This window comes from Tinamus guttatus, unplaced genomic scaffold (genome assembly GCF_059628265.1).
Source record: "Tinamus guttatus ecotype Peru unplaced genomic scaffold, ASM5962826v1 Tinamus_guttatus_pri_ptg000213l, whole genome shotgun sequence".
NCBI classification, from domain to species: Eukaryota; Metazoa; Chordata; class Aves; order Tinamiformes; family Tinamidae; genus Tinamus; species Tinamus guttatus.
Genome location: NW_028288747.1, coordinates 11,912,767 through 11,926,962, shown reverse-complemented (window position 1 = coordinate 11,926,962; position 14,196 = coordinate 11,912,767). Strand labels below are relative to the sequence as shown.

Below are 14,196 nucleotides of genomic sequence, written 5' to 3'. Positions count from 1 at the left end.
GCCTCTTCCCCTGAGCCATGGCAGGGGCCTTGAGCCAGGTCACGGGTGCAAAATGCCTCGTTTTGGAAACATAAATCAGTAGAAACCCGCAGCAGTCGTTACAACTTCTCAGGTCAAGATAGATGCTACAGGTGAGTCTGAACCGGTGCAGAGAATCTGGCTCATGTGGAGCCGCGCTAGGCAGAGGTGCACCCACTCGTGCCTCACCAGGATGGTTTGCAGCCAGCCTGCTGGCTGAGCACGCCTTGAGACACTTGATATCTTGGTGTCTCGACTCTTGTGGTAGATGAGGCAATGGTTTAGCAGCAGCCAGTCTGCTCTGGACGAGAGCTCCCTTCGGCACGATCTGCTGCAAGCAGGCCCTGCAGCTCCCAGTGCCAGACCAGAGATGTTCCCAACAGGAGGTAAACATTTTAACAACAGAGATCTTTCTTCCCTGGGCTTTTCTATCTTTCCCCATCTTATTTCCTTCCTCTTCAGACTCCAAACTGTGGCTTAAACTGTTTTTCATTCCCTTCTCCTTTCCTTCCTCTCATTTTATCCCTCTCCCATATTTCACAGGGAAGCCTGTACAAGTCATTTTGAAGATTTATTTTGAATGGGTTTTGACATTTGGGGTTTCCATTAAGACCCCTGTATTTTACTTTCTATTATTGTCTATGTTTTTAGTGCACACCTGCAATACCAGTTATGGTGCCTGATGTATTCGCATCTGAATAATTAAGAAAATTGATGTGTTTGCTAATGTATCATTTTTCCCTGAAACAGAGCAGGTACTGCAGATTTAGGACACTATATTAAGGTCATCATGGAAATACAGTATTCAGAAAGAGGCACCTCAAGGAAAAATTCTTCAGTTGCCTCTTGTAGCATTGAAATGTAAAAGACGAGTTTTCAGAGTTGCTGTTGTGCAAATCTGAAAGACAAGTTAGTGCCTTTGTGGGGGAAAAGTAACATGTGTTTATGAACTGTGAAATAGAATGCTGATAATAGGAAATGTATGGTCTTTTCATGCCATTCTGTGCGTTTAGGAGAGAAAGAAAATGAATCTTTTGTTATGTAAATGTATTAAATGCATTTGTCATCATGTATTTCTAGGACGTAATAGTTAGTGTTAGATTCTTCCTTAAGCAGATGGTAGGTGTAGTCTATGTGAACTTGGGTTACAGAGATTTTAGATCAAGAAAATACACTCTTCACCTCCTGGCCTGTTCTCTCCCCCCAAAACTAGATTTATCATTTACAGTTTTCTTTCCTACACATGACTGTGCTAGGCTGTCTGAAGCACAGAGTCCAGAATGGAGACTTAGTGTCAGCACAAAGTGATATTCCCCTTTCCCATAGTGGGTGTTTAGGGTGTTTTAAACCATTAGATCCTTGTCTGTGCCTTTGTAAAAATCTTGGATCTGAAGTGAGTGTCTAGGAGTAATGATTTTCTTCCAAGTTGATGGGACTGGTGCTATTTCCAGTCTTTGGATAAAGGCATACGGGTTTGCTCATGGGATGTGAGTGGTAAAGAAACACAGACTGTTGCAAGGGGATTTTGTAAGGAAAATTCCCCAGCTTTTAGAGGCTTGGTAATTTTTGATATGTTGTAACAAAGAATCACATCAGCACTTCTCACAGTGTATTCCTGGGTTGGGGGAACTTTGGATTTTCAACTTTCGGAGGGAGGAGGGTTTACTAGTCTACAGATACTGTTTTAACAACGTTCAACTATGGTACCACTGACCATGATGAGTTTTTGTTTGTTTGTTTGTTTGTCTTTTGGTCTCAGTTTTTCTGGACTCCCTTTTTATTTGCCTCCTTGTATTTATATTTCATGAGGACCTCTGCCCTCCACGTGTACACAACTCTGCTGTCAACACACATGCAAGGATAGAGTTTAATTGTGAATTCAGATTCTAAAAAACAGATGGGCTACCCCTAAGGAGCATGTTCTTTCCCACTTTCATGCAGTGGAGAGACTGATGGCTGTTTCTTCCCAAGCTGTGGTGATACTCAGATGCCTTTTGAGGTTCTGCTCTCAGGTCTCCCTGGCACACCCTACTTTTAGGCAGTAGAAACATACTCATGTGACAAAATTCAAACAGAACCCTTGAAAACTGATGCGATCTAGATTAATTTGGGGCATTAAAAGCAATTGTCAACGTACTCTCCTATAGACATTTTTTCCTCCTATCTTTTCTTCATGTTAGTGATGGAGCTTGCGGTAAACACACATGCTTGCAGGAGGGAAGGAAGGGAAGAATATTCCTTTCCTGAAATACTTATGTGCTAGGAACAAGTGTTTGATAATTTGGGCTTTGTAACTCATCACTTATAAATACTCCTTTCTCATGACAGGTTGCTGAATGCAATAAAACCGGGATTGGTAAAAAAGATCAATAGACTGCCGACCCCCATTGCAGGTTTGGTGAGTATACCAAATGGAGAAAATCTTTCCATGTTTCTCTTGGCACCTTGATTATATGACTTTGTGATCTTAAACAGCAATTATTTTTGTAATTTGAACTCTCTTTGGAGATCTTCCAGCCTTTTTGCAGAAGTGGGGAGTGTTTGGGAGGCAGGGTATATTTTTACAGGAAAAGTATCTTAGAGTTCTGGTCTAGATTTAGCAAGACTCAAAGGTGCCCTCTGGAATTTTCGGCCACAAAAACAGCTTTTTGGAAAGAAAGAAAAATGTATTTGTATATTGTGTCTCCTTTTTGCTCTTTCCTCAAAATGCTACAGTCTGCAGATAACATTCATTGCAGGATTATCTAGGGAACTGCTTCATGTTGACTTAGAGGGCAGAGTGAAAGTTGGCCCTTATCCGTATGAGCTTGGAAGCCCGTGAAGGACGTGCTGACAGCCCGTGGGCTGAGCCTGCCCCTTGAGGCAATTGCATGTGGCTTTCAGGAATGCTGCATGCTGCAGCTCAGGAGGCCACCGCAAGTGGTGGCCGGTCCTGGGCCTGCTGCTGTAATGGACGGCGGGTCTAGTCGGACTTGTGACATAGAAATACAACTCTATTTGCTTTGCCTTGAGTTGCCGTTGGGAATAAAAAGGTCCCGAGCATGTGAAAGGGACCATCCTTAACACAGGCCAGTGGTTTCCCTGTAGATGTAGTTCCTGACATGATTCTGACACCGCTCACATTGTGGCTCCGTTGTGCAAGATTCAGCCCATGTTACCTGTTGATAGTTGAAGTTCATGTTCCTGTATATAAACAGCATGATAAAGTTTCTGTGTATCCAGGAGATGTGCAATATTCATTTTTAAATGAATATTAATTCATTTACAATTCCACAATGTAATTAGAGAGTCCTTTGAGTCTGGATCCTTTGGCCTGTGGATTGGCAGGCATATTTCTGCTTGAATACTGCCTAGTTTTAGAGCTTCATCCAGTGCTTGAGGCTAGGCAGTGGTCCCCATCACCCCTTCTATAATGTATCCAAATGTGCCTTTCTTTTGCCTCTAAAATCCAAATTTTATTACTACCCAGTCATTTTGAAAAGTATATTTGAAATAAACTGTTGCAAAAGGTACCAGTAGTGTAGTTCTCTTCCTTGTCTCATTTTCATGAAAGACTCAGTTTTTGTTAATGATAGTTTTAAGAGGATGATGTTGAATTATATATTTTTTGCTATTAATTTCTAAAATGCCAAAGGTAAGTTAGTTGTAGGTAGGAAGGAGTGCATAAAAATACCATTACATCAGGGTTTTTTTCTAATTTCTGGAGATAAATCTCTCTTGGAAGATTTCTATCCTGAACACATTAACCAAAAAGTGCTCTTTAGACATTTAATGGTGCAGAAGATTAATTTATTTTTTTGTATTGGAAGGGCTTTTTTTTTTTTACTTTTGAAACCTGCTTTTTCTACTAACCTGTAGTAATTATTTCTCAAAATATTTTCCCTAATGAAGTGGCAAGTTTCTGGTTTTTTTGAATGTTTTGGATTTATTTATTTGTGATCTCACCTCCCACCACCATGCCCATGTGCCTGCAAATATGTAAAATACTGAGATTATTGTCCAGAAATAGTTATACCTCTTAGCTACTTGAATGCATTTTAGGAACCTTCATTTATTTATTGCAAATTCTTTTTTTGGTCCTAACTTTGGCTGGCTTGGTGTAGCGTATAATTAATTCTTTCCATTTATTTCAGCCCTGTTTGTATGTACTATGCGCACCCACACATACCATGACATATTGTCGGTATCTTTTCTGCCTTGAGACATCTGATTTTGATCTCATAGATTTTGCTTCTGCCTAGAAGTGCAATTTAATCATACTAATGGGATTATTTTATTTATTCCTGATAGCTGATACAATAAGCATTTCGATCAGTCATAAGACACAACAGAAAGGTTTTCCTCCTTTAAAGAGTCGTAACTAAAGCTTGTGAGTAATTGTAAACACTCGAAGTGGCTTTTGTTCATATTTAACCTCCAGAGGCACAAATGATCATATATCATGTAGTTCTACAAAATTTCTACTTTAGTCTATCTTAATTCTTTAGATAATTTTTTTTCCTTTTGTTACTGTAAAGACAAAAGAAGTATTCTTTATTGAAGGAAAATAACTAAAATTTAAGCCTATGTTGGAGTTATCCTGAGATGTTTGTGTGGGAGTCTTACCAGCTGTAAAAATTTTGCCTGTACTTGGTGTTTGAGTGATTTCTCGTAACGCTACTGTGAGGTATTATGAGTAACTGATCTGTTTTCAACAGATTGAATTCTTGGTGTTTAAAGCTAAATGAATCTGCAGTTTTTCTGAAGTACTTACCACTGGCTTCCTCATGTGGTTTAAGAGGAATGGCTTTTTTGCAGGGCTTTTGTATACCAGAATACCAGTTGTGTAAGTAAAATTTATTTGTTATTGTGTGGTAGTTCCCAGGTAAGGAGTGAAGGATCTGAACACCATGGTACTAAACACAACCTAATTTGAAAACTAAACGCAGGCTGCATAAATACACAAAGGTGATCTTTGTCCAGTTGCAAGTCTAAGTCAGGATATGGGATAATATGCAACATTACATATAGAATTACATATGCTCAGCTTGGCGAGCGTGTTTGTGATTTGCTTTGATCTCCAGAAGTGCCGACTGCTTCTGTTATCACAGCAGAAATGATGCATTGCTTTAATGAAAGGGAACATAGGACAAACCATCCTCTCGGTATTCAGACTTACAGGGAGTATTAAATTTGATTAGATGCTTTCTCATTCTTCTCATTATTCATTAATCCAGAAAGCTTAACGTTCCCACCAAAAAGCGAATTCACAGAACACCCAAAGAACATGAAACCCATGTAGGAATTGCTGAATTTGCTGAAAGAGCCATGTTTCCAGAAGAAATGTCATCATGCGAGAAATTGATACTGAGCATCTTCGTTTTAAGGCTTCCCACTTTCAGAAGCATCATTGCATGAGTTTAATCGCACAAGCCTGAAAAATATTTTGGCTGAGTTATTAATTAGAAGACCAGAAGCTGCAAAAACGCACAATGATGGATTACTGGAGTGCAAAGAATATGATTACACTATAAGTGATTTTTACAAAACCAGCAATTTTGAGTTGTTCTCAGCTTCATTCTTTTGGTATGACATTTAGGGTGGGCACAACTGATGTGTAAAGATTTTACCAATTGTTATTTTTCTCAGTTGGGTAGTATGAAATGTTTGCTACTTCTAGAGAAAGAGAGTTTTTTCTCAGCATCATCTTAGTTGATCTTTGCCTTTAATGGTGACCACGGTATGTTGGCTATATTTTTCTTTTGAAAAAAGAAAAAAAGTCCAGATTTACTTCCTGCCACTGAGTAATGTTACTCTGTGAGAAAATAAATGGTTTCTGCCTTATCTTTTGTTTGACAGGGTTTAGCAGAGTTTATAGCATTACTTCAGTTCCTTGAACAATCCTCCCAGGAGCTTAGACACTTAATGCAGAGACTGTGTGAAAGAGCCTCACATATAATAGTAGGAAATAGCCAAGACAGAGCTGAAGCTCTGAACTTTAGCTTGTGTCTTGGCTCGTGTTTCAACACTACTGAAGAAAAATTTGTTTACTGTGGCATCCGGTTTTTAGCTTGTGTATGGCCCTCATCTGTGTGATATTTGTATGATTTAGGAATGCAAAAAATAGTTCAGCAAAAGCCACCTGGTTGTATGGCTATTGTATCAAGAGGAACTTAGCTGTAACCTGCTGTTAAAAAACTTTGTTCCTGTGACAACAGTATTTCTTTTCAAGATTATTTTTCTTAGGAAGATTTTCTTGGCAATATGGTCTTTGGGAACTTGCTATGGACCTTGTTAAGAATTGCTACATATCTGTAATTGTAATTGTGTAATTTGTAATTTGACTTTTATGCAGTTGCATAAATTCCAGTATATTTTTGATGGAATACCTTTAGGAATACTGTAAAGATATTTCAACATTGTATTGGCTTTCAGGAATTTGCCCTTCTTAATTAAGCTCAACAAACAGGACACTTTTCTTCATGAACATATGAACTTGAAAATATAAGACAGAAACATAGGACAGTGCATTGTGCAGAATTGAAAACAATTTGAAAATACAGAGAAATAGATGGAACTTTAACTGATGTACATTATTTTTTATCAAATTTTCCCACTCATAATTCAGTTTCACTGTTTTTTTGTTTTTCTTAAAGATGATCTTCTCATTCTTCCTTTTAATGTCTTGCTCTCCCTTTAATTCTTTATGGTAGTTTTTTGAAAGAGCCTGCTGCTACTGTAATACCTACATGCACATTATAATTTTCGGTTTCCTTCTTTTGTACTTTTTATCTCTGCGGGAGCACCGTTGTATCCATTAAGACGTGGTGCTGTGCAAGCAGTGTTACATGTGAAGTAAACAGAAGCAACGTTTCCTAACTGCCTCCAAACAGTAAGCTCTTGGCACTCAGGTCCCCGCCACCTCTGTGCGTGTCGATGCAATGTGAAGCAGCAAACACCACAGCTGGATTCTGCCCGCGCTCCTGCGGCTCTTCCTGGCTAAACAGCGACCCGCTTGGCCTCTCCTCCCGCGCCCGACCCCAGCTGTGACATCTGAGTGTTTGAGTGGAGCAACACTTAGGGCCTGGCCAGCGGCTTGGAACAGCTCTGTGTGCTTTGGCTCGTCACATACTGTAATGCGATGAGCCCCTCTCTAAAAGAATAGTGTCCTTAAAAAACAAGTTCATGTCTGCAGCATCCTCATGTGCTTATTTTTCCTCCAAGCTTTTTAGATTCTTCCTTTGAATCCATTTTCCATCTAGTTTTTCCTGCCTGCTTGATTTGGGGTTATCTGGGTCAGGCATAGCTACGTTACAAAATTCCCATTTAATGAATATAGCCACATGCTGTACTCGTAAGCGTTTCTAAATTTTATGAGGAATACAAAAGTAAACTAACAGGTGTTTCTTAACCAGGCTGTTTGTATATGGAGTCTGAATGGAACAGTCTGTAGTGACAGTTAATTCATAAGAGAAGATGAAAGCAGCCATCAATTCTACTTTGGCAGCTGGCATAGAGGAAGTGGCATTTGGGAAAAGGAGATGGAAACCAATAAAAACTAAAACTTTAAATTGAAATTCAGCTGTTGTTCTAGACTGGATTGAAAGTTTTTATTGCTCCCAAGTAGCTTGCAAATGCTGTCCAGAAAGCGTCGTTCTCTTCATGCCATTTAGAGGAGGGCTAGGGAGCCAAATGCAAAACACACAACGCTGGCATCTCATTTATTAATATTTTGTTGGATGAAGTGCATGTACTTGCTGTGTTGATGGATTTGGCACAAAAACTCGCATACTTTTGATGCTGGAAACTAATGATCACGGTGACAGTAGCATATGTGCTGGAGACGTATTCCACTGCTGCACTCAAGTCAAGTCTTCATTGCCCTGACTTCAGAGTTTAAACTTTAACCTGATTTATGGAGGTAAGAGAGGCTGAAATAATAGAAAATGAACAAAAGTGGTGAGCCATCAGGAAGGCAAGGGGAGATGAATGACTTCATCTCGTTATTTGTTTTTGATGGACTGAGCTGAATTAAGCCATAAACTTCACCCTCAGAGGAGTGAGTTCAGTCAGCTCCTTGTGATCCTGTCCATCACCCACCCTAGTCACTGTTCTCTCCGTACCAATAAGCTGGACTTTCAGGCTTCTGGTGGCTAGAAGTAGAACCTGAAATGAAGGACACCTTGACTGGTTCTGAAACGCTGCTTGTGGGCCCTGCTGCACTTAACTGTGTGCTTCCCGCACCACTGGCACCAGCCAGAACATTCAAACACAACTTCTACAGACCAGCCTCGCTGTGGTCTTTGAAGTCCCTTTTTCATCTGGATTTCTCCTTGGCTGCAGTGCACAGAGTGCACTTGATTAGCTGTGCTGGTCAGAATGGAGACCACTGCTTGTCCTGCTAATTAGACTGTCCCTTTCTGCCATGCTTTCCACCACTGTCCCTTACTATAGGCTCAACTCTATCACTGAGCACCCAGAGTGCCCTGGACAGTTTCTTTGTTGGTGAAGATGCCACTAGCCAACATGAAGGTTTGTAGGACACGTGAGTGACAACTGTGCCCCACCGCGGTGGGTGTACACAAACACAGTCATGGCCTGTTCCCAGACGGAACAGGTTACGATTCCGAAGTGCAGTTTCACAATCAAATTAAATGGTGCCCCAAGTGTGTTGAACTCTGTTACTGAGAATGTCATGACTTGGCTTGGTCAAATGCTAATAATATATGTGAGCACTTTGTGGCAAAGATCATCTGCTAGTCTGTTTTTGTCCAAACCTCACCCCATGGGTCTTGCTCCATGGCCAGGACTCCTAGACAGTGTGTTAATACAAATAATAAATAGCACTTATAAAAATATCAGAGGCATTCCTGTGTTGTTCACAGGCTGTTTTTAGATTGCTCTTCCAACTGAAGTTTTTGACCATGGCTTAAGGACTGTTTTATAAATAATCTTGATCCCATTAAATAATCCTGAATGTTTAATATGTAAGGAGCAAGGAAAATGTTTTCTGTATTAAAAATGAAGAGGCAATGGTCAGTGTGGAGGATTTAAAAAAAAAAAATGCTCTTTTACGCAGAGACAATTTTATTGTCCAGTCTTGAGATGGGAAGATTAATTGCCACACTTTAGAAGAAAACAGTCCCCTACTTTTTGAGACTGTCAAATGACTTCACAAAGATGTTATTTATAAAACCATTTAAGATAAAGGCTTTGAGAAATGGCTCTGTTTACTCTTTTTTTTTTTTTTTGTATATAGGTGTTTAAATGAGATGAAGGATTCCAGAGATAACATTTGACAAAAATGGCAAAAAGAAAACATTGCTGCTACTGAAAAACCTAAATGCTAGGCAGTTGAAACATGAACTCGCCCTTATCATGGCAGTAACCTTTTCTATAAATGACAGAGTCTTTCCTCGGGCTGGGGAGGGCAGCTGGTTTCCAGTAGCAGCTCCTTGCACCTGTGGAAAGTGCAGATCGCCCACTGGATTCGTTTCTAGATTCGCTCTCAAATCCTAAAGTGTCCCTCTGCAAGTTCAATCATAATTCGTAGTAAGTGTTTTTACTGACTCTGCGTGAGTGTTTCAGAACTGGTAGTTTAATAGCCAAAATGCCTTTTGCTTTGTGGCGAAGGGCTGCATTAGATGAAGCAAAGAATCTCCTGCCTCCTACCAGCTGTTGTCCTAGAAACCAAGGGCCTCTTGAGCGGAACGACTCTGAGCGCCCTGGACAAATCCTGCTGCTGCAACTTGTGACTTCCCTGAATAGCTGGGCAAATCCCATGTGCTCTGGAGGTGTGCGTCGTTCCAAGGCGCTCTGCGGAGGCCTCGCATGCCTGGAGCCTGCGGATGTGCTGTCTGGGGAGGAATGTGGCGTTGTTAGCAAACGCCGCTTCCAGGCCTCCGCAGCCCCGCAGTGACTTGCGCTGCAAAGTCAAGCCGTACAAGAAGCACCAAGCTGGTGTGCTGCATGCGTCTAGGCCAGCATGAAAAAAAATTGTTATGGATATCCATGTCTTGAGGCTGAAAGAAGCAGTCTACAAAAAGGCCAAAGCTGCATTTTCGGCTTTTGCTGATAACAAGCAAAACCAAACCCGAGGCTGTGGTTGCTTCAAACTGATCTAAATCTGACTTTCCCACACCCTCTCTCTTCCAGCACTCGCATTCATATGGCCGCGAGCTGGGTAAGGGATCTGATCTGGCTGAAAACTGTGCTTCCCCCTCAGCGCGTGGCTGCAGCATGAGCTGGCATGCGGGAGGGGAGCGCAGGCGTGCGGGGGCACCAGGCTGCCCGTGATGGACCAAACATCGCTCCTGGCCACAGAGCAGGCTCGCTCAGATGGGAAGTCGCTACGGAACTGTAGCTAGAGAGCTTAAACTTAGATGGCTACGTTTAATGCTTAAGTTATTGACAAAAACCAAAGGACACAAGGACCTGGGAAGGCCTTATCCTGAAATCCACAGTTTAAAGGTTATCCATGTTTAAAATTATACTTGGTAGTATTGTCACTCCCTAATTCTGGAAAGCCTCTCACAAGTTGGAGTCTGTAGGTCTGTGCTATAAATACTGTCCCTGATCTTCAACTGTCTTTTCCAGTGACATGTAGCCACTGCTGTATGGAACAGCTAGAGCCCAGGGGTTATTCATTTGGCAAAGCTCTGTGTAAGTGGGGGTAAGACTATTTGCTGTATTGGTGCTCCCGAGTTCTCACAGCACAGAGCGCGTGATGGAGGCGCTGCCACGTGTGAAGCGCATATGATGCTCTTGGTGGCCTGGAGAGCTTCTGTAACCGGCAGTGCTGGAGGTGTGAAGGGAGAGGGTGCTGCAGCAAAGAGATGGCGCGGGGCTGCAGACCGACAGACCAACAACCTCAACACGGCCAGCGCAGCACAGGCGTCCTCCTATTTCCTCCTTTTTTGCAAAGACTGCAAGTGCAAATTAGCAAAAGTTTGTCCTTAGCCCTAAGGCAGTGGAAGGAGAGCACTCTCTAATCTGCTCTTGGCTGGGAACCAGCTCCACGGATTCTGCCGCAGTCGGCGCCCGCTCACAACGGTTAGTCCCGTTGCTGTGCAGAGAGCCTGCCCGGCGCCGCGAGGGGCTCTCTGGGCCACGATGGGCAGGTCAGCGGCAGCCCCGTACGTGCCAATGGCCAGCGAGGGAGCGCGCTGCGCTCCAGAGATCACGCTGCAGTTGTTTCCTTGGCTTAAAACACACAAGCAAAAAGACAGACTGGTGGAATATGTGCCAGTTGCCTGTAAAGGTCTGAGTGCAGGGCTGCTTTGGTTGATGAGACCAGTAAAACTCCGCAGTGCTGTGCTGTGGTCAAGAGTTCAGAGTCTGGAATATCTGACACTGAAGTCTCCTTGCCTCCTGCATTCCTCGGTGTGTCTGGATTAAAGCCACTTGCTTCCTGCTTGGCACAATACTTCCCAATTGTAATGCTCTTCCTCTTAAATGTTTAGAGGTCTAATGATCCTATTGTAAAGCTGTTAAAACTAATGCTACAAAGGAAGCAGCTGAGTTGATTGCTTGAGAAAAAATATGATTGCAGGCTGACCCATCTGACTGAGGTGCATCAAAACCAGCAGCTGTTAACCTTTGGAGTGCTGGACAGTCTTGTGATACTGGGAAGTCTGTGCTGTGGCTCATTAGGAGAGTTATTACATTCATTTGTGGAAAGTGATATGAATAGTGATCTAGCAAATGAATATTGCACTGCAGGGCAATCTTATTATATGGAGTTTTGGAGGGTTGTTCTTCTTCTGTTAGAAGTCCCTGCTCTGTGGTCACCTCTTTGTTTGCTCCTGCCTCCTAACCAAAGTGCCAGAAAGACTGTTACTGAGACGGAGAATGCTCATTTCTGCTCGGACAACAGTGTGCCTTGCAGGCTTTTAAATAAGGCAGGACTGAGGCAGCTAAATGTATGCATTGCATGAGAGTGTGTAATAAGTTAAACTCAACTTTTGTTAGTCCCTTTATGTGCTGCCTCATCACCTCCGCTTTTCTCCTTGACTTCCTTTAGCGTTCATTAAGCTCCTGTCTCCCCATAAAGCCTCACTTGCTTAATCGTGTGCTTTTCCCCCCTTTCTCATCTCTTTTTGGTAGTTATGCTGTCATTTGCTCTCTGTTTATGGCTGCAGCTAGAGAGGTGTTGCTCGGGCCTGGTGTGCTGAATCTGTGCGTTGCAAGTTGCGTTGAGTCAGTGCCAGAGAGGGAGCTCATCCTTGCACCTGCTGTGGAAAAACAGTCTCCAGACCTTAAATTGTCAGCCCTGGTTGCTGGTGCTTGCCTTGTTCCTTGCCTTATATAACTGTTCAGGTGGTTGCTGCTGTGGAGCTGCACAGCCCAGCAAATCCCACTGCTGGTTTCCAGGAGCTCCCGGATGTTTCTAATGCCTTCTCTTAACGAAAGCTGCCTCGTCACCGTTGTCCTCTGAATGCTGTTTTTAGGTTGGTTGGCAGGAGGCTCGCTGTTTTTTCCAAAACTGGTGCTAACTTTGCAACTCCTACCTAGCAACAGGGTGGGGGGGTTTAGAGCAAATGCCTGGCGGGGCTGAGCGAGCAGGTTGCCAGTAGCTCTTGGCTAAGCGGCGCATCCCCATCGCCACAGCGAAGCTGGGAAAGGCGGTGCTGGAGGTGCCTGCTGCGTGCGGGTGAGTGCTCTGGGGAGAAGCGCAGCCCTGAGGGCCGCCTGCTCAGTCTTGCCCCGTGGTCGAGCTGAGGCTGAGGAAGGGAGCCCAGCTATAAAAGCTGAGGAGTCAGTGGGACCTGTGTTTGCCGTGCTGGCAGCAGCAAGCTCTGGCTCATGGCAGGGGGGATTCAAGGTCGTTTCTTCAGCTACAGTGGACTGAGCTGCAAAATGGCTCTGTTTCCTTGGTCAGCAGTGCATGGATCAGGAATGCTGTGCTTTTTACTTTTTAGGGTTTTATTTCTTAACCTTGCGGTCCTTTCTGCCTGTGTCTCCTTCAAGGCCCTGCATGAAGGGGTAGGCGCCTTCTTCAAACTCTCTCCGCATCCTGAATCTGGTTTTCGGATCAAGGCTAACAAGTCTGCTAGATAATAAGTGTGACGTTTATGTAGTAATTTCTGGAGTTACAGGGATCAACTACACAGCATTAGCACTGGTACACAGTATGTCCTCTGTTATTTAAAAGGGAGGACAGTGAATAGGTTCAGTTGTTTGAGGTTTCAAGTAATCCAGGGGAGTTTTCAATGTAACTAATACTTGTCAGGAATTTGACCCTTGTTGGGATAACAAGAAGTTCTGGATAACTGAGGTGATACTGTAAACATTTAGTGAAAAAGGGCCAGAAAACTGTTTGCTCAGGTCAGTAGCACAAGCGAATAAACTCTCTGAGCTGCTGATCTAGAAAAATAATTTATATGGCTTTAACCTGATATATGCAGAAGTAGAAAAAACATTCTTTTTGTACAGTTCTTGGATGTTTTCCTTCATTACCATCCTCCTTTTATCCTTGAGGAGGTCAGACAGTACACCCTAGCAATTGCATAAAAAGGATGACTTGGAATGAGCAGAACTTGACATTTCGTGAGTGCCACATGCATCAGACACAGTCACACTGTTCTGCAACTGTGTCAAAGAAAAGAAAATATAAGCAAATTAAAAAGTACACATCAGAACTATGGAATGATGGATATTATGGCATTTTGTAGAACAAATTATGAATTTCATCAGTCATTGGCTAAATTAGTTGAAAGGCAGTAAATGAGTGTTCCCCAGTAGGTTGGTCGTTGGTTCCTATCTAAGCTTTTATAAAAACCTATCAACAGGCAAATATAGAGAAATAAATACTTTCCTGTGCACTGAAATGGTATAAGCTAATAAATTTGCTACTGACTTAAGTAAAAGAGAACCATGACTTTAAGTTAGTTTCTGAAGGTTTGTTTTTGCTTTGCTTTGGGCTTTTTGAGAAGCAAAGCCAGGCTAGCTTGATCTTCCTTCTTAGTGTGCACGCCTATGTTTTGTTTCTATAGTGCTCAATAGTGGTTGGGCAGAATTTGATATTTCAGAGAACTGGAATTTTACATAAACAAGACAAATACATCATCTTAGAGATGTCTTGCAGTTAACTGAAAATTTGAGTGAGCAAGGTATTAGCAAAATTATCTCAGAATGGGTGATAGTTTATTTTCAGAGATATCGTACTAGTTGTTGCTTGTTCTTTCCATCTGTCTAATA

At 42.4% G+C, this 14,196-nt stretch overlaps 1 protein-coding gene across 1 annotated transcript in view; it reads left to right on the top strand.

The window, feature by feature from the left end:
* Window positions 1-14,196, top strand: part of LIMCH1 (LIM and calponin homology domains 1) — a 157,825-nt gene that overhangs the window by 66,940 nt on the left and 76,689 nt on the right. The window contains exon 3 of the mRNA XM_088524767.1: window positions 2,347-2,416. Within this exon, the coding sequence (XP_088380893.1) occupies window positions 2,347-2,416 (70 nt within the window). The remainder of the gene's footprint in view (window positions 1-2,346; window positions 2,417-14,196) is intronic.